Source organism: Phyllobates terribilis, unplaced genomic scaffold, assembly GCF_046119375.1.
Source record: "Phyllobates terribilis strain yellow unplaced genomic scaffold, ASM4611937v1 Scaffold_10__3_contigs__length_209671492, whole genome shotgun sequence".
Classification (NCBI taxonomy): domain Eukaryota; kingdom Metazoa; phylum Chordata; class Amphibia; order Anura; family Dendrobatidae; genus Phyllobates; species Phyllobates terribilis.
Genome location: NW_027362770.1, coordinates 106,420,315 through 106,443,769, shown reverse-complemented (window position 1 = coordinate 106,443,769; position 23,455 = coordinate 106,420,315). Strand labels below are relative to the sequence as shown.

The following is a 23,455-nucleotide window of genomic DNA, read 5'->3' as shown; positions in this document are numbered from 1 at the left end:
TGCCCATAATAATAAATAATAATAGTTTTTATTTTTATAGCGCCAACATATTCGGCAGCACTTTACAAATTTTAGGGGGGACATATACAGACTATACAGAATAAGCATATCTCATATCGAAAGGAGTGAGGGCCCTGCTCGCAAGCTTACAGTCTATGAGGAAATGGGGGAGACACAAAAGGTAAAAAGTACATATATTGTATAATGCAGCCTTGATATACTGAATAGGATAAATAATAATACATGGACCATAATGTCGGTAAATTGTCTGAATTGTAAAGCGCTGAGGAATATGTTGGCGCTATATAATTAAAAAGATTATTATTATTATTATTAACTGCTCTATATACTATAATTGGTCATCTCCTATGAGTAGTGCACCATCCCGATAACAACAGAATGCACAAATATGTCATATATCATGTCAAATTAAGTTCATACTTTAAGACACTAAAACAGCAAGTGGCATGGAGACACATAGAATATGAATCATATCTTTAGGATATTCATAGCACTGCTAGCAGCAAGCCCTATAAAAATAGCTGACTTTGAAGTAAAAAATTAATATTAATGTTCATATGCAAATTATTTTTCTTTGATACAAACATATTCCTATAAAAACATGGTTGGAATAAAATATGTTCTTTTACAAACACATATGTTCTATTTTCTGAATCCAATAAATGTTCCTAAAATAATCTAGAGATACATATTAGTAGATTAGCAGATTTCAGAAGAATATGAACTATTTGATTGAGACTTTAGATTTAGATTTTTTGCAAGATTTATTTCAGGGAACAATCAGCTAGCAATCTGTGTGTAGTCTATTGTAGAGTATGAGGAACTGAGCAGATTGATACATAGGATTGTGGAAAAAGATTAAGTACAACCTTTATTTTATTACTAGAAATCCCTGATCATTCTTGAATTAGTAGTCAAGTGGGTAGTCCTAATTATCGATTGTCAGTCTTAACAGATCATGTCTGCACAAGCACTGTCAATCACTGCTTAGGGACACCCACTTAACAGAACCATAGTATTAGCAGGGATTTTAGTGAATAAGAAACAAATTGAACTGAATATTTTAATAAAAAAAATATTTTTCTACCTATTCAGCACTATAACATCCTACCGGCCGATCAGACAGCATATATCCAATGTGATAATTTCCTTTTACATTAGGAAATGTTAAACACAACGGTCAATGCTCCTCACCTGAATCACATCGCTGAAGTCGCTATTTATGGAGAACGACTCCTCATCATTCAGTATGTCCTTTAGCTGAGGGAAATCCAAGGGCCTTAAGAAGGTGAAATCAGTTCTTTCTAATGTCGGTGAAATACAGGTACTGTAACATTGATTTGTAGGACGAGTCAAAGTCTTAACCTCCATGTATTTTAAGGTGCCATCTGAACTGAGATGAAGTGTTGGCTGATGGGGACATTGCAAGTCATTTACTTCAGATCCACCAAAGCAAGTACAGGAGCTTTGGTCATTATTGGTCCTTAAGCACCTTACTGTCAGAACAATGAATGTGATGACTGATACTGTACTGACAGCAGCAAGTGAAATTATTAAATATAAGGTCATGTCTGATGGCTCATTGTGAGCTGTCTGATAATCTTGTGACTTAGGAGTTTCATCATGTACCACCTCTTCGAAAGAAACATATATTGTAGCTGTGCTTGATAAGGCTGGGTTTCCATTGTCTCTAACCTGAACCAGAATGGTGTACAAGCTTTCATCAGACTCAAGCAATCGTCTCATCATTCTTATCTCTCCTGTATGTGGAGTGACTTTAAACATAGAAGGATCCGATGACTCTAAGATGCTATATGAAAGCCATGCGTTATAACCTGAATCTGCATCTACCGCTGTTATTTTGGTGATCAAGTATCCGGCAGACACAGGACGAGGTATTCTTTGATGCTCAACGGCCTCTCTAGTCAAAACTGGATATAGAATTCTTGGATGATTATCATTTTGATCTAATATAAATATATAAAGGGTGGCATTTGACTTTAATTTCGGAGATCCTTGATCTTCTACAATAACTTTAACTTCTAAAAGTTGTATGTGCTCATAATTGAATGAACGCTGAGCATAAACTTTGCCATTGTTTTCACTTAGATATATGTAAGAAGATATTGGAGAACCTGAAATATAGTTTTCTGATACAGAAAACCTTAGTTGGGAATTTTCTCCTTCATCTGCATCCGTAGCAAACAAAGTGCAAAGTAAAATTCCAGGAACATTATTCTCATATATATAGGCATTGAAATAACGATGTGAAAAGATGGGAGGATTATCGTTGACATCTGAGATATTGAGCACAATTGTCCTCTTTGTGTTCATTGGTGGCAAGCCTAAATCAGTGGCAACTAAGTATATGGTATACTGAGGTTTAATTTCCCTATCTAAAACACCATCTGTTATCAAAGAATAGTGATTTTCAAATGATTTAAATTTGAAAGGAATCCCTGGTGGTATTTCTACTTGTACTTCTCCATTTTTTCCTGAATCACGATCAATAATATTAAACAGTCCAACTACTGTGCCAATAGGAGTGTTTTCTGGAATTGAGTTTTCGAGGGAAGTCACATAAACTTCAGGAGGATTATCATTGGAATCTTCAATTTCTACTTGAATGACACAATGTCCTTCCATAACTGGAACACCTTTATCTCTTGCTCTTACATAGAGTTCATAAAAACTAGAATCTTCAAAATCAATATGTCCCTGAACATGAATCTCTCCAGAATGTGGATCAAGCTTAAACAATTTCCCTGCTGAATTCAGGCTGTGGTCTTCTAGAGAATACTCAATATCACCATTAGGTCCCTCATCCAGATCAGTAGCATTAAGTTTAATTAATAATGTTCCAGCCATAATATTTTCTGTTAAACTAATCTTGTACACAGGCTGATCAAATGTTGGAGGGTTATCGTTGTTATCTAAGACATGCACAGCTATTTTTGTAGTCCCTGATCTCACCGGATGACCACCATCTAAAGCAGATAATATAAGGTGATGCTCTGCTACTTCTTCTCTGTCTAAAGCATTTTCTAATACTAATTCTGGAAAAAGCTTGCCGTCTTTTAGTTGCTTGACATTCAGTGAAAAGTACTGACTTGGACTCATCTCATATGAACTTACAGCATTAGTGCCTACATCCTGATCAATGGCATTCTCTAAAGGGAACCTCAACCCAGGAGCTGCAAGTTCAGCTATTTTAATCAGTCTCTCATTATTAATAAAATGAGGTGAATTGTCATTTATGTCCAAAACTTCAATTAGCAAACGAAATAACTCTAAGGGCTTCTCTATTATTAATTCTACAGGCAACAAGCAGCTTGAGCTGAGACCACACAGGCTTTCCCTGTCTATCTTTTCATTCAGAAGCAAATCTCCAGTTTCCAATCGAAGGATAAAATATCTCCTGCTTTCTTCAGATCCTAGTCTCAGTCTCCGCTCAAAAATTTGTTCAGCATTCAATCCCAAATCACGAGCTACATTTCCTACGAGCGTTCCAGGCTCAGATTCTTCCACAATGGTATAGTGCAACTGAGCACAAACCCTTCCCAAATATCCAAGTGAAAAAACATAAAATACTTGCCATATCCAAGCATTCCATCTCTTCGTAAAGTCCATTTTAATGAAATACTTCCCTGAGAATGATAGGTACAAGATGTCAGGTTGTTAGATGAACTCCCAAATCATCCTATGGTCTGGAATAATCCAACAAAGCAAATTCAATCCTTACTAACTGTTCCTTTTATGAAAGCGACTTTGCATAGCTTTGTTATTCTTACTGATCAAAGTGAGGGAGAGGGAGGGTGACTCACTGACGGGGGTGGAGAAAAGAAAGACAGCAAAAGCAGATATTAGATGTTAGCTCTCAAGATTATTGGTTAAGAGTTACTCCCACTCTTCCAATGACTAAAACTGCTCTGGCATTACAATACGTACTTATATCATAGCATTAGTAAGTACAGAACAACTTGTATCTTCCAATGTTCATTTATCAACATTTGACATCAATTTGAAGACAAATGCATCTCCAAACAATTAAAAATCTGCCGTAGAAACCCGTCGCTATCATAGTTATATACTGTATATTGAATATATATTCCCCTGCAGCAGATGGATCCGCGATACAGATAACAAGTTCGTCCATACCATAAAAAGAAATTCAAGCGCTTGACATATTGTAATTATACATAACTAATTCTACCATGGAGATATGCAAATCTTGGAAAAAATATTACTGCTTTCGGAATAAAAAAAAAAAGTAACTTAAGGCACATTTTACTGGACTGAAGAAATGATAAAACTGTAATCCTTTTTTATGTGACAATGCAGAAATGAATGTATTTACCCAGTTTTTGTATACACTAAATTGAATCCAAGACTCTTTCTGATCTTTTTCCAAGAACACGTGGGTACCAAATGCTCAAGTTCCGTCTGTTACTGTGTTGTTAAAAAAGGGACTGAGTGGGCAGCTATCTCATAATCCTAGAGATTAACACTAAATATTTCTGCTTCACTGATAAGATCATTTATTATTTCTTCCAATACTGATTCAAAGCAACAAAATATTAAAAAGTTCAAATAGCCAACAGTAATTTTAAGCAAATAATCAACAAAATATTGAATAGAAACAATGGGCCCGATTCATCAAGATCGACATTGTTCTCCTTATTAAGGAGATGTGCTGGAGTCAGATGTTCTAGATTCATGAAGAGGTGTAAGGCTCTGTGCACATGTTGCATTTTTGTTGCGTTTTTTTCCTATGCAGTTTTGTCACAAAACCTGAAGGGTTTCCTGATGTCAGCAAAGTGAATGAGAATCCTGGAATCTCATATACACTTTGCTTATTTTTGACTTGCAGATTTAAATCTTCAGCTTGTCAATTCTTTCAGAATTTTTGTTGCAGATTTCGCCCATACTAATGAGTGAGAAGAAAACAAATGTAAAAAATGCATCAAAAATGCAGCAAAAATGCGGCTATTAAAGACACTGTGTTTTTCTTGCCAAGAGATGCATAAATGGTGCCGAAATTTCTGCACCAAATACTTAACGAGTGCACATACCCTAAGCCTCTTCATGAATCAAGAGTGTCGGATGAGTGGGGTACACCTCTGTGTGCTCCTCACCACATATCTTTCCCGAGTCCCAAGCAAATGCATGATATTGACAAGCGGCAGTCGTCATACCACTGTCCTGCCCACCTTGTCAATGTTGGGCAAAAACGGAGTGAGAATGCCAAAAGTCACAAACTTTTAGTGCATCCATGAGTTGCGCAAAAATTATGCAACTTTTCAAAGCTTTTTACGATAGAATACTGGTATAAAAGCTTTGATGAAAAGGGCCCATTGTGTTTTATGAAAAAAAGTGGATTTGACAGCAGATTTCATGATACAAATTTTGACAATTAATGAACAGATATTTTAGACCTGAGCTTACTTGTGAAATCCACAAATCAGTTGATCACTAGAATTTGTTTAATACGGATCTGTCTCCAGATTTTGCGTTACAAAGTACATACACGATTAAATACAGGGTGGGCCATTTACATGGATACACCTAAATTAAATGGGAATGGTTGGTGATATCAACTTCCTGTTTGTGGCACATTAGTATATGGGAGGGGAGAAACTTTTCCAGATGGGTGGTGACCATGGCGGCCATTTTAAAGTCAGTCATTTTGGATCCAACTTTATTTTTTTCAATGGGAAGAGGGTCATGTGACACATCAAACTTATTGAGAATTTCATAATAAAAACAATGGTGTGTTTGGTTTTAACATAACTTTCTTTCATGAGTTTTTTACAAGTTTATGACCACTTATAAAATGTGTTCAAAGTGCTGCCCATTGTGTTGGATTGTCAATGCAACCCTCTTCTCCCACTCTTGACACACTGATAGCAACACCGCAGAAGAAATGCTATCACAGGCTTACAGTATCCGTTGTTTCAGATGCTGTGATTTCTGAAACTACGGATAGGGCATCAATGTATAATTGGTTAGGGTCCCACACGCGGCACCCCCGCCGATCAGCTGTTATCGGCTCCAGCGGCGGTCGCCGGCCGGAAGTCCTTACCTGCAGTGCCTGGCCGTCCATCTGTAGTGGCCGCCGCTTGTAACTGCACATCCGCCTCCCATTCAGTTGAATGGGAAGCGGATGTGCAGTTACAAGCGGCGGCCACTATAACTTGACGGCCAAGCACCGCAGGTAAGCACTTCTGGCCGGCGGCCGCTGCCGCCGGCATCGATAATAGCTGATCGGCGGGGGTACTGCATGCGGGACCCCGACCGATCATACATTGATGCCCTATCCTACGGATAGGGTATCAATGTCAAAGTAGTGGACAACCCCTTTAAGTCTATCGAGTTCAACCTATAGCCTAACATGTTGATCCAGAGGAAGACAAAAACCCCATAGGGCAGACAATAATTGCTCCATATAGGGGAAAATTTCCTTCCTTACTCCACATATGGCAATCAGACTAGTTTACCTGGATCAACGCCCAATTACAGGATCAGATGCCCCTAAATAGGGTTGAGCGAGTATGTTCTGTCCGAGTATGCTCGGGTCGAGCTCCGAGTATTTACAGCTGCTCGGTGATATGGTTGAATCGCTCCCGTGTGCATGATTTGCAACTGTTTGACAGCTTTATTACATGTGAGGAATGTGTAAGAAATAGACATTCCTCACATGTAATAAAACTGTCAAACTGTCGCAAATCATGCACACGGGAGCGATTCAGCCATATCATCGAGCAGCTGTAAATACTCAGAGCTCGGCCCGAGCATACTCGGCGAAAGGGTTAATAGAACATATTCGCTCAATACTAACCCTAAACTGTAATATTATCTATTTCAAAAAAGGCATCCAATTGTCATGAGGCAGCTGCCACATGACAACATCATGTGGCAGAGAGTTCCATAGTCTCACTGCTCTTACAGTAAAGAATCTATGTCTGTGAATATGATGAAACCTTCTTTCCTCTAGACGTAGAAGATGCTCCCTTGTCCCCATCACAGGCCGAAGTGTAAAAAGATCATTAGAAAGTACTCTTTACTGGGGCCTGAATATCTAATCTCCCATCTTGTAATGCCAACAGGACTGCTCCCAAGGCAATGTTTCATAACTCAGTTTCTGCTCCCAAGGCTATGTTTCCTAACTCTGTTTCTGCTCCTGAGGCTATGTTTCCTCTCTCTGTTTCTGCTCCCAAGGCTATGTTCCTAACTTTGTTTCTGCTCCCAAGGCAATGTTTCCTAACTCTGTTTCTGCTCCCGAGGCTATGTTTCCTTACTCTGTTTCTGCTCCTCAGGCTATGTTCCTAACTCTGTTTCTGCTCCCAAGGCTATGTTTCCTAACTCTGTTTCTGCTCCCAAGGCTATGTGTCCTAACTCTGTTTCTGCTCTCAAGGCTATGTTTTCTAACTCTGTTTCTGCTCCCAAGGCTATGTTCCTAACTTTGTTTCTGCTCCCAAGGCAATGTTTCCTAACTCTGTTTCTGCTCCCGAGGCTATGTTTCCTTACTCTGTTTCTGCTCCTCAGGCTATGTTCCTAACTCTGTTTCTGCTCCCAAGGCTATGTTTCCTAACTCTGTTTCTGCTCCCAAGGCTATGTGTCCTAACTCTGTTTCTGCTCTCGAGGCTATGTTTTCTAACTCTGTTTCTGCTCCCAAGGCTATGTTCCTAACTCTGTTTCTGCTCCCAAGGCTATGTTCCTAACTCTGTTTCTGCTCCCGAGGCTCTGTTTCCTTACTCTATTTCTGCTCCCGAGGCTATGTTTCCTTACTCTGTTTCTGCTCCCAAGGTTATGTTTCCTAACTCTGTTTCTGCTCCCAAGGCTATGTTTCCTAACTCTGTTTCTGCTCCCGAGGCTATGTTTCCTAACTCTGCTTCTGCTCCTAAGGCTATGTTTCCTAACTCTGTTTCTGCTCCCAAGGCTATGATTTCTAACTCTGTTTCTGCTCCTGAGGCTATGTTCCTAACTCTGTTTCTACTTCCGAGGCTATGTTTACTTACTCTATTTCTGCTCCCGATGCTATGTTTCCTTACGCTGTTTCTGCTCCCAAGGCTATGTTTCCTTACTCTGTTTCTGCTCTTGAGGCTATGTTTCCTAACTCTGTTTCTGCTCCTGAGGCTATGTTTCCTCTCTCTGTTTCTGCTCCCAAGGCTATGTTCCTAACTTTGTTTCTGCTCCCAAGGCAATGTTTCCTAACTCTGTTTCTGCTCCCGAGGCTATGTTTCCTTACTCTGTTTCTGCTCCTCAGGCTATGTTCCTAACTCTGTTTCTGCTCCCAAGGCTATGTTTCCTAACTCTGTTTCTGCTCCCAAGGCTATGTGTCCTAACTCTGTTTCTGCTCTCAAGGCTATGTTTTCTAACTCTGTTTCTGCTCCCAAGGCTATGTTCCTAACTTTGTTTCTGCTCCCAAGGCAATGTTTCCTAACTCTGTTTCTGCTCCCGAGGCTATGTTTCCTTACTCTGTTTCTGCTCCTCAGGCTATGTTCCTAACTCTGTTTCTTCTCCCAAGGCTATGTTTCCTAACTCTGTTTCTGCTCCCAAGGCTATGTGTCCTAACTCTGTTTCTGCTCTCGAGGCTATGTTTTCTAACTCTGTTTCTGCTCCCAAGGCTATGTTCCTAACTCTGTTTCTGCTCCCAAGGCTATGTTCCTAACTCTGTTTCTGCTCCCGAGGCTATGTTTCCTTACTCTATTTCTGCTCCCGAGGCTATGTTTCCTTACTCTGTTTCTGCTCCCAAGGTTATGTTTCCTAACTCTGTTTCTGCTCCCAAGGCTATGTTTCCTAACTCTGTTTCTGCTCCCGAGGCTATGTTTCCTTACTCTGTTTCTGCTCCTCAGGCTATGTTCCTAACTCTGTTTCTTCTCCCAAGGCTATGTTTCCTAACTCTGTTTCTGCTCCCAAGGCTATGTGTCCTAACTCTGTTTCTGCTCTCGAGGCTATGTTTTCTAACTCTGTTTCTGCTCCCAAGGCTATGTTCCTAACTCTGTTTCTGCTCCCAAGGCTATGTTCCTAACTCTGTTTCTGCTCCCGAGGCTCTGTTTCCTTACTCTATTTCTGCTCCCGAGGCTATGTTTCCTTACTCTGTTTCTGCTCCCAAGGTTATGTTTCCTAACTCTGTTTCTGCTCCCAAGGCTATGTTTCCTAACTCTGTTTCTGCTCCCGAGGCTATGTTTCCTAACTCTGCTTCTGCTCCTAAGGCTATGTTTCCTAACTCTGTTTCTGCTCCCAAGGCTATGATTTCTAACTCTGTTTCTGCTCCTGAGGCTATGTTCCTAACTCTGTTTCTACTTCCGAGGCTATGTTTACTTACTCTATTTCTGCTCCCGATGCTATGTTTCCTTACGCTGTTTCTGCTCCCAAGGCTATGTTTCCTTACTCTGTTTCTGCTCTTGAGGCTATGTTTCCTAACTCTGTTTCTGCTCCTGAGGCTATGTTTCCTCTCTCTGTTTCTGCTCCCAAGGCTATGTTCCTAACTTTGTTTCTGCTCCCAAGGCAATGTTTCCTAACTCTGTTTCTGCTCCCGAGGCTATGTTTCCTTACTCTGTTTCTGCTCCTCAGGCTATGTTCCTAACTCTGTTTCTGCTCCCAAGGCTATGTTTCCTAACTCTGTTTCTGCTCCCAAGGCTATGTGTCCTAACTCTGTTTCTGCTCTCAAGGCTATGTTTTCTAACTCTGTTTCTGCTCCCAAGGCTATGTTCCTAACTTTGTTTCTGCTCCCAAGGCAATGTTTCCTAACTCTGTTTCTGCTCCCGAGGCTATGTTTCCTTACTCTGTTTCTGCTCCTCAGGCTATGTTCCTAACTCTGTTTCTTCTCCCAAGGCTATGTTTCCTAACTCTGTTTCTGCTCCCAAGGCTATGTGTCCTAACTCTGTTTCTGCTCTCGAGGCTATGTTTTCTAACTCTGTTTCTGCTCCCAAGGCTATGTTCCTAACTCTTGCTCCCAAGGCTATGTTCCTAACTCTGTTTCTGCTCCCGAGGCTATGTTTCCTTACTCTATTTCTGCTCCCGAGGCTATGTTTCCTTACTCTGTTTCTGCTCCCAAGGTTATGTTTCCTAACTCTGTTTCTGCTCCCAAGGCTATGTTTCCTAACTCTGTTTCTGCTCCCGAGGCTATGTTTCCTAACTCTGCTTCTGCTCCTAAGGCTATGTTTCCTAACTCTGTTTCTGCTCCCAAGGCTATGATTTCTAACTCTGTTTCTGCTCCTGAGGCTATGTTCCTAACTCTGTTTCTACTTCCCAGGCTATGTTTACTTACTCTATTTCTGCTCCCGATGCTATGTTTCCTTACGCTGTTTCTGCTCCCAAGGCTATGTTTCCTTACTCTGTTTCTGCTCCTGAGGCTATGTTTCCTTACTCTGTTTCTGCTCCCAAGGTTATGTTTCCAAACTCTGTTTCTGCTATTTTTCAAAGAGCACCATTGACTTTCAATGGTGTGACAGGACTGGAAGGTAAGGATGATTGGTATTAGTGGTCTAACCACCTAACTAGCATGTTTCATCTGTCCCATACATAAGTGATTAATGCTTCTGAACAGAATAACCCTGTGTTAAAACATCCTGTGTGTGCAATGATAGTACAGTTACAATACAACTAAAAGGGTTCATGTTCTGTATAGAAAGGAACGTGGGCCATTTGGACCTTATCTTTTGACGGGGCCCCAGGAATCATATATATATATGTATATATATATATATATTTTTTTTACTTTTATTTAATTAGTACCGCATAATACATTTTATATATTTAGATTGATATTTCTTTTTCTAAAATATGTTTAACATGTTCTCGTTTAGTTCTCCAGTTTCTCATTATATCAGTTCATTATTATTATGATATGTTAGCTAAAACCATTAAAAAACTGCTATTCACATCACAACCACTGGACAGGCACATATAGACACATAAGGTATAAATAAAACTCCGAACAAGCTATTCCAAAGTCATATTTGTTTTTTTTTTAAGATAGCCATCTTATGCCACATATCATTGGATATGTTGTGCTACGCGAAACATTAAGAAAGAAAACATACTTTTATAAATTTAATGGTAATCTGTCAAAGTAATCAAGCCTTGCGCAATTTCATCTTAGTACTTAAGCAGATGATCCCAGTCAGTGCTCTACAGCCATCTCTGTGTGCACTCTTATACAGGGAAGGATGTAAATGTTCTCTTAGGACTCCCCATTTGATGAGTGCTGAGCCCTGAATAAGCAGGGACAATTTTTAAACTGTAAAGTGTAAAGTATTGTAGTTACTATGCTCCATATTGAGGCATTTTAGTATCCAAATGCATATAGAACACGCTATTTGGTATATTTATACTTCCATATTGTTCTATACATACTCTAAATCATGTTACAGTATTAGAAATGACCTAAAAAGTCCATTATGTTTTCATTTAGATTATAGTTTTCAATATGAATTTAGATAATAAGAATAATAAAGATTTAAATTTGTAATTCGTAAAATTGCATTTCTTTTGTGTTGTTTAAGATGATACTTTGTTTGAAATTTAAGTTAAAATTAAAAAAAAAAAGAGAGAGGCTTAATCCCCTAGAGTCTCCTTTCTTTTACTGCAATATGGTATCGAGACATAAAGTATGAATATTCTTGATTCTTTTTTTTCTTTAAACGGAGTATGTGTTACCTGTTCTGGGCTAATTGATCAAATATTTTTCTTCAAAACATTATTTTCAACACATGTGTCTTCAGTGTCTATGAGATTCTCTGTGGGGACGTTCTGCGCTGGTTTCAGATAAGCGATTTCATTCTGCTTGGAGTCCAGAGTCACACACACATCATATGAGAATGGGAAAGGTAAACTTGTATCACTGATCTCAGAAGGACATCCCACGGTAAACTGAGGATACATGTTTCTACTGTATGATCCAAAGGTTGTTGGGGAATGTGCTTCTCTGTACTTCACAATGATAACGGATACCACAGTCACAATAAATAAAAAAGAGATAAAAGCAATGGAAATGACTAGGTAAAATGTTAGATTAAGGGAAGAATCTGGATAACTTGGTTGATGTTTTATTTCTGGTGTGATTTCTAGAAAGTTTTCAGCCACAACCAAAGTTAAGGTGACTGTTGATGATAATGAGGGTACTCAATTATCCTTTATTAGAACCAAAATTTTTTGTGTAAAAGAATCTATATCTTGAAAATTTTGTCCAATCCTGATTTCTCCAGTGTACTGGCCAATATAAAATAAAGTTGGATCAGGAACTTGTAGTAAGTGATAGGAGAGCCAGGCGCTGTGTCCAGAGTCAGCGTCCACTGCAATCACTTTGGTGACTAGATAACCTTTCTCAGCAGAGTGAGGAATAAACTCAAATAATGCTGATCCCTCAGTGTCTGGTGATGGGTAGAGGATCTTCGGAGCATTATCATTCTTATCAATGATACATATCCTCACTGTGACATTACTGCTTAGAGGAGGAGATCCACTGTTTTTAGCCATCACCTGGAACTGAAATTCCCGCAACTGTTCATAGTCAAATGATCTCTGGGCATAGAGAACTCCAGACATTGAGTTTATGGAAACATTAGATGACACCAGAATATTGTCTATGTTATTGTTAAGAATTGAATACATAATTTTAGCATTTTCATTGATATCATTATCTGATGCTTTGATACTATGTATTGACATTCCATGAATATTATTTTCTTGAACATTGACAACATAGCTGTCTTTCTGAAAAATAGGGAAATTGTCATTTACGTCAAAAATACTCAACTGAATAGTTTTGTCAGAGGATAGTTGAGGATATCCGTTATCTATAGCTTTAATTGATACATTATAGTAGGGCACAGTTTCTCTATCAATAGAAGTTGCAGTGACTAATTTGTAATAATTGGTTGATGATGATAATAGTCGAAAGGGTAAATAGTTAGATATTTCACAAAGAACATGTCCATTCTGTTCACTGTCTAAATCATGAACATTAATTAATGCTATAACTGTATCTGGTGGGCAATCTTCTGGAATCATATCCTGTAGTGATGTGATTGTAACTTCAGGAGCATTGTCATTTAAATCATTAATATGGATTAATAATTTGCAGTGAGTTTCAAGACCTCCGCCATCTTTGGCCTCTACCGTTAACTCATATCTTTCTTTAAACTCATAGTCTATATCTCCAATTACTGAAATTGCTCCGTTTGTTGGATCCATGCTAAAGACTGAATATGTAAATTCTGGTATGTCACGAAATGAATAAGTTATCTGTCCATTCAAGCCTTCATCTTCATCTACTGCACTCAACTGGAGAACCAGAAAACCAACAGGAGCATTTTCATCTAGACCAATTTCGAAAGTATCTTTATTAAATTTGGGAAAGTTATCATTCACATCGTGCACCTTAATCTTTATAACAGTAGTCCCAGTTTTAGGAGGATCTCCTCCATCAATGGCAGTTAAAATTAATTCATAAGAACTTTCCTTTTCTCTGTCAATATATTTCTCTAAAATTAGCTCTGGAAATTTAATGCCATCTTTGGTTGCTTTTATTCCCAGTGAGAAGTATTCATTTTCATTGATAATATAGTCTTGTACAGAATTTTTCCCAATATCAAGATCATGTGCAAGTCCCAATGCTAGATGTACACCAGGTAAAGCCGATTCACTAATCACCACATCAAAAGAATTCCTTGAAAAGCTCGGCGGATTATCATTTACATCTTCAATTTGGATTTTAATTGAGTATAAATGTAATGGGTTTTCAATCACAGCTTCAAAGCTAATTAAGCAGCTTTGTTTTAAATCACAGATTCTCTCTCTGTCTATTCTTTCTGTAACATACAAGTCCCCGGATTCCAAATTGACATTAAAATACAGTAATTTGCCTCTTGAGACAATATGAAATTTCCTGAATAATAATTCCTTGGTCGTAAGCCCTAGATCTTTTGCTATATTTCCTACAGGAGATCCTTGTTTCAGTTCCTCGGGTATGGAATAGAATAGCTGAGCACATATTAGGTCAGATATAAAGGAAATAATAATGAAGATTGGTATCTGCCATTTCATTATCCTTTTGCCATCAATAATAATCTTCTCATCCATTTTAGCTTTTATTTCCCAGGTTTGCAGGTTCCTTTGCAGTAAGTAATACATGCATGGGAATGTATAAATTCCAGTTTTCTGTTTTTTTTTTGGTGCAATAATCCAGGATGCTGGTAAATCAGGAGAATTGTATTCCTATGTGTTCTGTTGCATTGTTGTAAAAATCAGATTACTGAATGAAATTTGGGCTGGAATTTGCAGGTAGATAGTGGCACTCAGAGTCTACTGGAGGAACTGCAGCAAAATTAACACATTTATTTTATCCTAAATAATGGTGTTTTAAAGATATTCTTCTATAAAATACCCTAGTAGGTCATTTCAGTCAATAGTTTTTGCCATAAATTCCATAAATAATCATTACAACATAATCCCAAATGATAAATTTTACAATGTCACATGTTCAGGATATTTTAAGCACATCACACCTCTCTGTTCAAATACTCACAGGTATACCATGAAAATTTTTGTACCCTTTGCAAAATAATTTTGCAATGAAGTAAAAGCTAATTTAGTTGATATACAGTATATTTTTTCACTTCTCAAGAAAGGCTTCTTACTGAATGCTACCATGCTTCCTTGCTTTAAAGGGAATCTGTCACCAAGTTTTTGCTATGGCCTGTTTTCTGTCATTTTGATGCAACCACTGCTTCCTCTGCTGCAGATGTAGCAGTGCTCTGAATGCTGAGCTCTGTATAACCACTGATTTACAGCTTTCTAAGTACACTGTACATTGACAGAAAGATGCTAATCAGTGGTGTGGGCAGGGTTACTGGGTGCAGCAGTGGTGACACAATCAGAGTTCTTAGATTTAGCATGCAGCAGAACTCAGAAAGCTGATCCGCCCTCAAGACTCTCTACATACAGGGTGGGCAATTTATATGGATACACCTAAATTAAATGGGAATGTTTGGTGATATCAACTTCCTGTTGGTGTCACATTAGTATATGGGAGGGGCAAAACTTTTCCAGATGGGTGGTGACCATGGCAGTCATTTTGAAGTTGGCCATTTTGGATCCAACTTTATTTTTTTCAATGGGAAGAGGGTCATGTGACCCATCAAACTTATTAAGAATTTCATAAGAAAAACAGTGGTGTGCTTGGTTTTAACGTAACTTTATTCTTTCATGAGTTTTTTACAAGTTTATGACTACTTATAAAATGTGTTCAAAGTGCTGCCCATTGTGCTGGATTGCCAATGCAACCCTCTTCTCCCACTCTTGACACACTAATAGCAACACCGCAGAAGAAATGCTATCACAGGCTTCCAGTATCCGTTGTTTCAGATGCTGCACATCTCGTATCTTCAAAGCATAGACAATTGCCTTCAGATGACCCCAAAGATAAAAGTCTAAGGGGGTCAGATTGGGAGATGTTGGTGGCCATTCAACTGGCCCAAGATGACCAATCCACTTTCCAGGAACCTGTTCATGTAGGAATGCTCAGACCTGACACCTATATTGAGGTGGTGCATCATCTTGTTGGAAAAACTCAGGGAACGTGCCATCTTCAGTACATAAAGAGGGCAACACATCATCATGTAGCAATTTCAGATATCCAGTGGCATTGAGGTTTCCTTTGATGAAGAATGGCCCCACTATCTTTGTACCCCATATACCACACCATACCATCAAGATACAAGATGTGCATCATCTGAAACAATGGATACTGGAAGCCTGTGCTAGCATTTCTTCTGCGGTGTTGCTATCAGTGTGTCAAGAGTGGGAGAAGAGGGTTGCATTGACAATCCAACACAATGGGCAGCACTTTGAACACATTTTATAAGTGGTCATAAACTTGTAAAAAACTCATGAAAGAATAAGGTTACGTTAAAACCAAGCACACCATTGTTTTTCTTATAAAATTCTCAATAAGTTTGATGTGTCACATGACCCTCTTCCCATTGAAAAAAATTAAGGGGGATCCAAAATGGCCAACTTCAAAATGGCCACCATGGTCACCACCCATCTGGAAAAGTTTTCCCCCTCACATATGCTAATGTGCCACAAACAGGAAGTTCATATCACCAACCATTCCCATTTAACTTAGGTGTATCCATATAAATGGCCCACCCTGTAGAATGGACAAAACAAAAATTTGAACAGGACCCTCAGTTTACACAAAACATTATGTTCAGTGATTAGGCAAACTTTTTTGTGAATGGTGAAATTAACAAACAAAATCACCGCTATTGGTCTGACACTAACCCACAGTGGATAGATCCCTCCAAGGCTGTTGAAACACAAAAATTGATGGTATGGTGTGGTATATGGGGTACAAAGATAGTGGGGCCATTCTTCAATGGAAACCTCGATGCCACTGGATATCTGAAATTGCTACATGATGATGTGTTGCCCTCTTTATGCACTGAAGATGGAACGTTCCCTGAGTTTTTCCAACAAGATGGTGCACCACCACATTATGGGTGTCAGGTCCGAGCATTCCTACATGAACAGTTTCCTGGAAAGTGGATTGGTCATCGTGGGCCAGTTGAATGGCCACCAAGGTCTCCCGATCTGACCCCCTTAAACTTTTATCTTTGGGGTCATCTGAAGGCAATTTTCTATGCTGTGAAGATACGAGATATGCAGCATCTGAAATAATGGATACTGGAAGCCTGTGCTAGCATTTCTTCTGTGGTGCTGCTATCAGTGTGTCAAGAGTGGGAGAAGAGGGTTGCATTGACAATCCAACACAATGGGCAGCACTTTGAACACATTTTATAAGTGGTCATAAACTTGTAAAAAACTCATGAAAGAATAAAGTTACGTTAAAACCAAGCACACCATTGTTTTTCTTATGAAATTCTCAATAAGTTTGATGTGTCACATGATCCTCTTCCCATTGAAAAAAATAAAGTTGGATCCAAAATGATCGACTTCAAAATGGCCGCCATGATCACCACCCATCTGGAAAAGTTTTCCCCCTCCCATATTCTAATGTGCCACAACCATTCCCATTTAATTTAGGTGTATCCATATAAATGGCCCACCCTGCATATATTTGATTTTTACATATATATTAGAGATGAGCAAATTTGCACAGACTCAAATTTGTCAGGGAGGTTCAATTTACATTGAAGTTATTCGCTCTATATAGAATGTTCCTTTTTATGCTCTGGGATCTCACCAGACCCCAAGGCATAATAAACATGGTGGGTATGAAAAATACTCACCTCACAGCATACCTGTTTTGCTACAGCATCCTCCCATCTAGGGCTCTGCACCTCCTGTTGCTTCTTCTACTTCAATATTCTTTTGATGGCGCGACTCTGGTGCCGAGTAGAACTCAAACAGCACAATGGCATGTTGTCATGGAACGCGATGCCCGAAGCCAAGACAGCGCCCTGGTTTACACGCATTGAAAAATCATGACACATATTTGAGCAATGAAGTCAAGTGCAATAACTGCCTTTTATTGACATGCATTAGTCTGGTCCAGATTAAGCATGCTGTCATTTTTTCACATACACTTGTTGTGCACAGGCACATTGGTTGTTAGTGGATCAATGTGCTGTCTGCTGAGCACACAGAAAGCACCCTGACCAAAAATCTGGCCACTTGAAAAGAGCCCTAACTACAAGTGCAGACAGGATGCAATGAAAAGTTTGCCAAAAGCAGACAACCTCTTTAAATCAAAATGAAGAAATATAAAAAATAATTAAAGACAAACACCTTGGAGAGGTACCGTGGAAACCTTTGTTGACAATTCTTTTCCCATTGTAAAAATTATTTACACAGAAGAAAAGTGGTGCTGTTTAGACAATAAAATTGGTTTGTATTTACTGTTACTACATAAAAGACATTTTTGAAACATGTTACTTTTGTCCAAAAAGTACCAAACGTTAGATGTTCACATTATGATTATTATTTTTAATGCACATTTTAATATCTTTAATTCATCAAGTTGGTATTGTGATGAGATCCCAACTAAGCCACAGCTGAAGCCTGTGCTGCCTTAACAGTGGAGCAATGTTGTCCTGGGCCACATTAAAGCCAGTAAAAAAAATATACTCAAGCAGCATCACATAAAGCTTAAATTATGAATTCTCCCATTCAATACTGTATTCAGTTGTGACCAAAAGTTATGAGGATGACACAGTTTTGGCTTCCACAAAGTTAGCTGCTTCAAAGTTTTTAGATCTTTTATTCAAAATTTTCTAGGTCTTCTAGTCAGATGTATCTGTTGGCATGACACAGGCTCTTAGAGGATGGCGTAGTGTCAAGAAAGACAGCAAAGATGCCACTTCTGTTAAAATAAGAAGGACAGACTGACATTCTGAAGGCAGTACAAGAGTTAGACTGAAGAAGAGTGGTTTAAAGTTATTTTCTCTGATAAAACTCCCCTCAGACTGTTTGGGACATCTGGAAGAATGATTGCACAGAGAAGAAAAGGTGAGTGCGACCATGAATCCTGTGTCATGCCAACAGTAAAGCATCCTGAGACCATACATGTGTGAGGTTGCTTTTCATATAAAGAAGATAGTTCACTCACAATTTGGCTAACAATTGCCATTACTAAAGAATGGTATCTAAGGATCATCCAAGAGCAATTTCTTCTAACAATCCAGGAGCAATGTGGTGATGAACAATGCTTTTTCTAGCATGATGGAGCGCCAGGTCATGCGGAAAAAGTGATAACTACAGTCATATGAAAAAGTTTGGGCACCCCTATTAATCTTAAGCTTAATGTTTTATAAAAATTGGTGTTTTTGCAACAGCTATTTCAGTTTGATATATGTAATAACTGTTGGATACAGTAATGTTTCTGCCTTGAAATGAGGTTTATTGTACTAACAGAAAATGTGCAATCTGCATTCAAACAAAATTTGACAGGTGCATAAGTATGGGCACCTCACCAGAAAAGTGACATTAATATTTAGTAGATCCTCCTTTTGCAAAAATAACAGCCTCTAGTCGCTTCCTGTAGCTTTTAATGAGTTCCTGGATCCTGGATGAAGGTATTTTTGACCATTCCTCTTTACAAAACAATTCCAGTTCAGTTAAGTTTGATGGTCGCCGAGCATGGACAGCCTCTTCAAATGATCCCACAGATGTTCAATGATATTCAGGTCTGGGGACTGGGATGGCCATTCCAGAACATTGTAATTGTTCCTCTGCATGAATGCCTGAGTAGATTTGGAGCGGTGTTTTGGATCATTGTCTTGCTGAAAGATCCATCCACTGCGTAACTTCAACTTTATCACTGATTCTTGAACACTATTGCCAAGAATCTGCTGATACTGAGTGGAATCCATACGTCCCTCAACTTTAACAAGATTCCCAGTGCCGGCATTGACCACACAGCCCCAAAGCATGATGGAACCTCCACCAAATTTTACTGTGGGTAGCAAGTGTTTTTCTTGGAATGCTGTGTTTTTTTGCCACCATGCATAACGCCTTTTTGTATGACCAAACAACTCAATCTTGGTTTCATCAGTCCACAGGACCTTCTTCCAAAAAGAAATAGGCTTCTTCAAATGTGCTTTTGCATACCTCAGCCGACTCTGTTTGTGCGTACTTGCAGAAACGGCTTCTTTCGCATCACTCTCCCATACAGCTTCTCCTTGTGCAAAGTGCGTTGTATAGTTGACCGATGCACAGTGACACCATCTGCAGCAAGTTGATGCTGCAGCTCTCTGGAGGTGGTCTGAGGATTGTCCTTGACTGATCTCACCATTCTTCTTCTCTGCCTTTCTGATGTTTTTCTTGTCCTGACACTTCTGGCCTTAACAAGAACTGTCCCTATGTTCTTCCATTTCCTTACTATGTTCCTCACAGTGGAAACTGACAGGTTAAATCTCTGAGACAGCTTTTTGTATCCTTCCCCTGAACAACTATGTTGAATAATCTTTGTTTTCAGATCATTTGACAGTTGTTTTGAGGAGCCCATGATGCCACTCTTCAGAGGAGATTCAAACAGGAGAACAACTTGCAAGTGGCCACTTTAAGTAGCTTTTCTCATGATTGCATACACCTGGCTATAAAGTTCAAAGCTCAATGAGGTTACAAAACCAAAAAAAGTGCTTTAGTAAGTCAGTAAAAAGTAGGCAGGAGTATTTAAAACAAGAAAATGATAAGGGTGCCCATACTTATGCACCGGTCAAATTTTGTTTGAATGCAGATTGCACATTTTCTGTTAGCACAATAAACCTCATTTCAAGGCAGAAACATTACTGTGTCCAACAGTTATTACATATATCAAACTGAAATAGCTGTTGCAAAAACACCAATTTTTATAAAACATTAAGCTTAAGATTAATAGGGGTGCCCAAACTTTTTCATATGACTGTAAGTGGCTAAGTGAACAAAACATTAAAGCACCACTCCAGTATTTTTATAATGCATTGCTGGAGTGGTGCTTCTAAACTAAGATCCCTGACCGTAGTCTTTTACATACCTGCCACTGTCTTCACCTTCTTTTGCAACCACTCTCGATGTTCTCCAACAGTTTGTGACCTACTGGATAGCTCAAATGTTTGCTGGAGCAAGTTGGAGGTCACTTTTCAATGCAAGTCTATGAGATTCACTTTCTGGCTCTCATAGACTTGCATTGAGAGCTTCTGGTCAGTCAGAAGTTGCAGTAACAAGATGGCACTGCGGAAGTGGAGCATCGTCTATAAAAGCTAAAGGTGGTGAATATAATACAGCGGGCAGGGCCCTTAGATTAGAAGATGACAACTGCTTTGGGAGTAAATGTGTCTCCTTCATAGTACCCCTGTGGACCTATGTATTAGCACAGTCCTGGATAGTTCTACAGGTAACAATAGGGTTTCACAAAGAAACAGTCTGTGATACCTGTAAGAGGGTTGTGAAACAATTTCTCACCATCTTAAAGAGGTTGTGTGGTCTTAAGCTACATGTCTGCAGTCACTCTATGAGACTGCAAACTTATGAATTTTCACCGTGCGTGCTCTGTGCCCTTTAAGTGTTCTCTGATGCCAGAAGCCAGTAGTCATGTGACCATAAGTATGTGTTTTCCATACATTTGGCCACACTGTTACTAGACTATATCTGGCCAAGCTCAATACATTTGTACTGAGCGAGGCCGCACACATTTAGTCGGCACGTGAAAGAATGTATGCAAATCACATACTTGCGGTCACGCTCCCGCCGCTCGCCGCGACAGCAATACACAGTCCTCACAGGCGCTTGCACATGATTTGAGGATTCACAAGTCTGCAGTCACATAGGCTGACTGCAGACTTGTAGATTAATACTGGACAACTCCTTTGAAACCCAGAAACACCCTGAACAGTTATAACAGAAATGTGTATGGCCTGACAAAGAGCCTCTTTCCTCTGTTAATCTTCATAGTTTGCATTGTAAAAATTGATTAGGTTATCTAAGGTGATAAACATCTGGAATCATAATTATCTAGGACCCTGAATGTTGTAGGGTTACACTGTCACTTGTAGTGATGGAAGTTTAAAAAACTAAGACTTCTGCAATTTAATGTTTAAAAAGTAATTTGTCATGTTGTATTATGTTTTGTGGTATACACATTTTTGATATATTTTTTATATATGGCATGATAATACCTATATGAGTCTTACCTGGGGTATAGTATCTTCTGGATGCCTGTCTGGTAGACTATTCGCAATAGCAAAGTCACCAGTGTCTATGAGAATCTCTGTGGGGACGTTCTGCGCTGGTTTCAGATAAGCGATTTCATTCTGCTTGGAGTCCAGAGTCACACACACATCATATGAGAATGGGAAAGGTAAACTTGTATCACTGATCTCAGAAGGACATCCCAGGGTGTACTGAGGATACATGTTTCTACTGTATGCTCCATATGTAGTCGGGGTGTTGTCCTTTCTGCATTTGTAGATGACTGTGATGATAACGGTTATAATGAATAGACAAGAAATCAGAGCTATGGCTATAACTAGATAGAAAGTTACCGGAGATTTAGTATCTGAATTAGTCGGTTGTCTTCTTATTTCTGGAACAACGTGTTGAAAATTCTCAGCCACAACTAAACTCAAAGTGACTGTAGATGACAAAGATGGGGCTCCATTATCCTTCACCAGGACCACAAGTTTTTGCCTTAAATTATCTGCATCTTGAAGATCTCTCACAATCTTTACTTCCCCAGTATATTGGCCAATTCCAAATAAAGAAGGATCAGGAACTTGTATTAAGTGATAGGAGAGCCATGCGTTGTGCCCAGAGTCAGCGTCCACTGCAATCACTTTGGTGACTAGATAACCTTTCTCAGCAGAGTGAGGAATAAACTCAAATAATGCTGATCCCTCAGTGTCTGGTGATGGGTAGAGGATCTTCGGAGCATTATCATTCTTATCAATGATACATATCCTCACTGTGACATTACTGCTTAGAGGAGGAGATCCACTGTCTTTAGCCATCACCTGGAACTGAAATTCCCACAACTGTTCATAGTCAAATGATCTCTGGGCGTAGAGAACTCCACTTATAGAATTGATGGAAATATAAGATGACACAGGGATATTATCTATGTTATTACTAAGTATAGAATATGTAATTCTAGCATTGTCATTGACATCATCATCTGATGCATGTATTCTATGTATTGAAGTCCCTTGCAGATTGTTTTCTTGTATATAGACGATATAGTTCTTCATCTCAAAGGCAGGAGGATTGTCATTCACATCAGAGATATTCAGTTGAATGGTTTTATTGGCAGATAATTGAGGAGACCCGTTATCCATAGCTGTAATAGTTATATTATAATGAGAAATGTTCTCTCTGTCAACAAGAGCTGTAGTTACCAATTTATAATAATTTCCAGAGGTCGAAATTAACTGGAAAGGTAAATTTTCAGAAAGTTCACAAGTAACCTCTCCATTCTCTTCGCTGTCTATGTCATGGACATTGATAAGTGTTATTATTGTATCTGGAGGAGAATCTTCTGGAATTGTAGTTAATAAGGAAGTGACAGTTATTTCTGGTGCGTTATCATTAATATCAATCACATCAATATACACCTTACAGTGAGCAGCCAGGTTACCACCATCTTTAGCTTCCACCGTTAACTCATATCTATCTGCGACCTCATAGTCAATAGTTCCAATCACATAGATACTTCCATTTACTGGATCTAAACTAAACACTGAGTAGGTATTTTCATGAACATCACTGAATGAATATCCTATTTGTGCATTTAAACCTTCATCTTCATCCATAGCATTCAACTGGAGAACCGAAAAACCAATTGAGACATTTTCATTTATACTTATTTCATATATATCCTTACTAAATTTGGGGAAATTATCATTCACATCTTGAACAACAATATTTATGAGGGCAATCCCTATTTTAGGTGGTGTCCCACCATCTGAAGCAGTTAGGGATAATTCATACG

At 38.9% G+C, this 23,455-nt stretch overlaps 1 protein-coding gene and 1 pseudogene across 6 annotated transcripts in view; both read right to left on the bottom strand.

Moving 5' to 3' along the window:
• LOC141164440 (protocadherin gamma-C5-like) overlaps positions 1–23,455 on the bottom strand; it is a 533,108-nt gene that overhangs the window by 336,157 nt on the left and 173,496 nt on the right. For 2 of the 6 annotated variants that reach the window (XM_073649708.1, XM_073649715.1), the window contains exon 1: positions 1,216–3,830. The exons of the other annotated variants lie outside the window; for them this stretch is intronic. In XM_073649708.1, the coding sequence (XP_073505809.1) occupies positions 1,216–3,651 (2,436 nt within the window). In that variant the 5' untranslated portion in view covers positions 3,652–3,830. Of the gene's footprint in view, positions 1–1,215; positions 3,831–23,455 lie in introns of those variants that run through there. 6 annotated transcript variants of the gene reach the window in all.
• LOC141164898 (protocadherin gamma-B1-like) lies at positions 11,704–14,160 on the bottom strand (annotated as a pseudogene).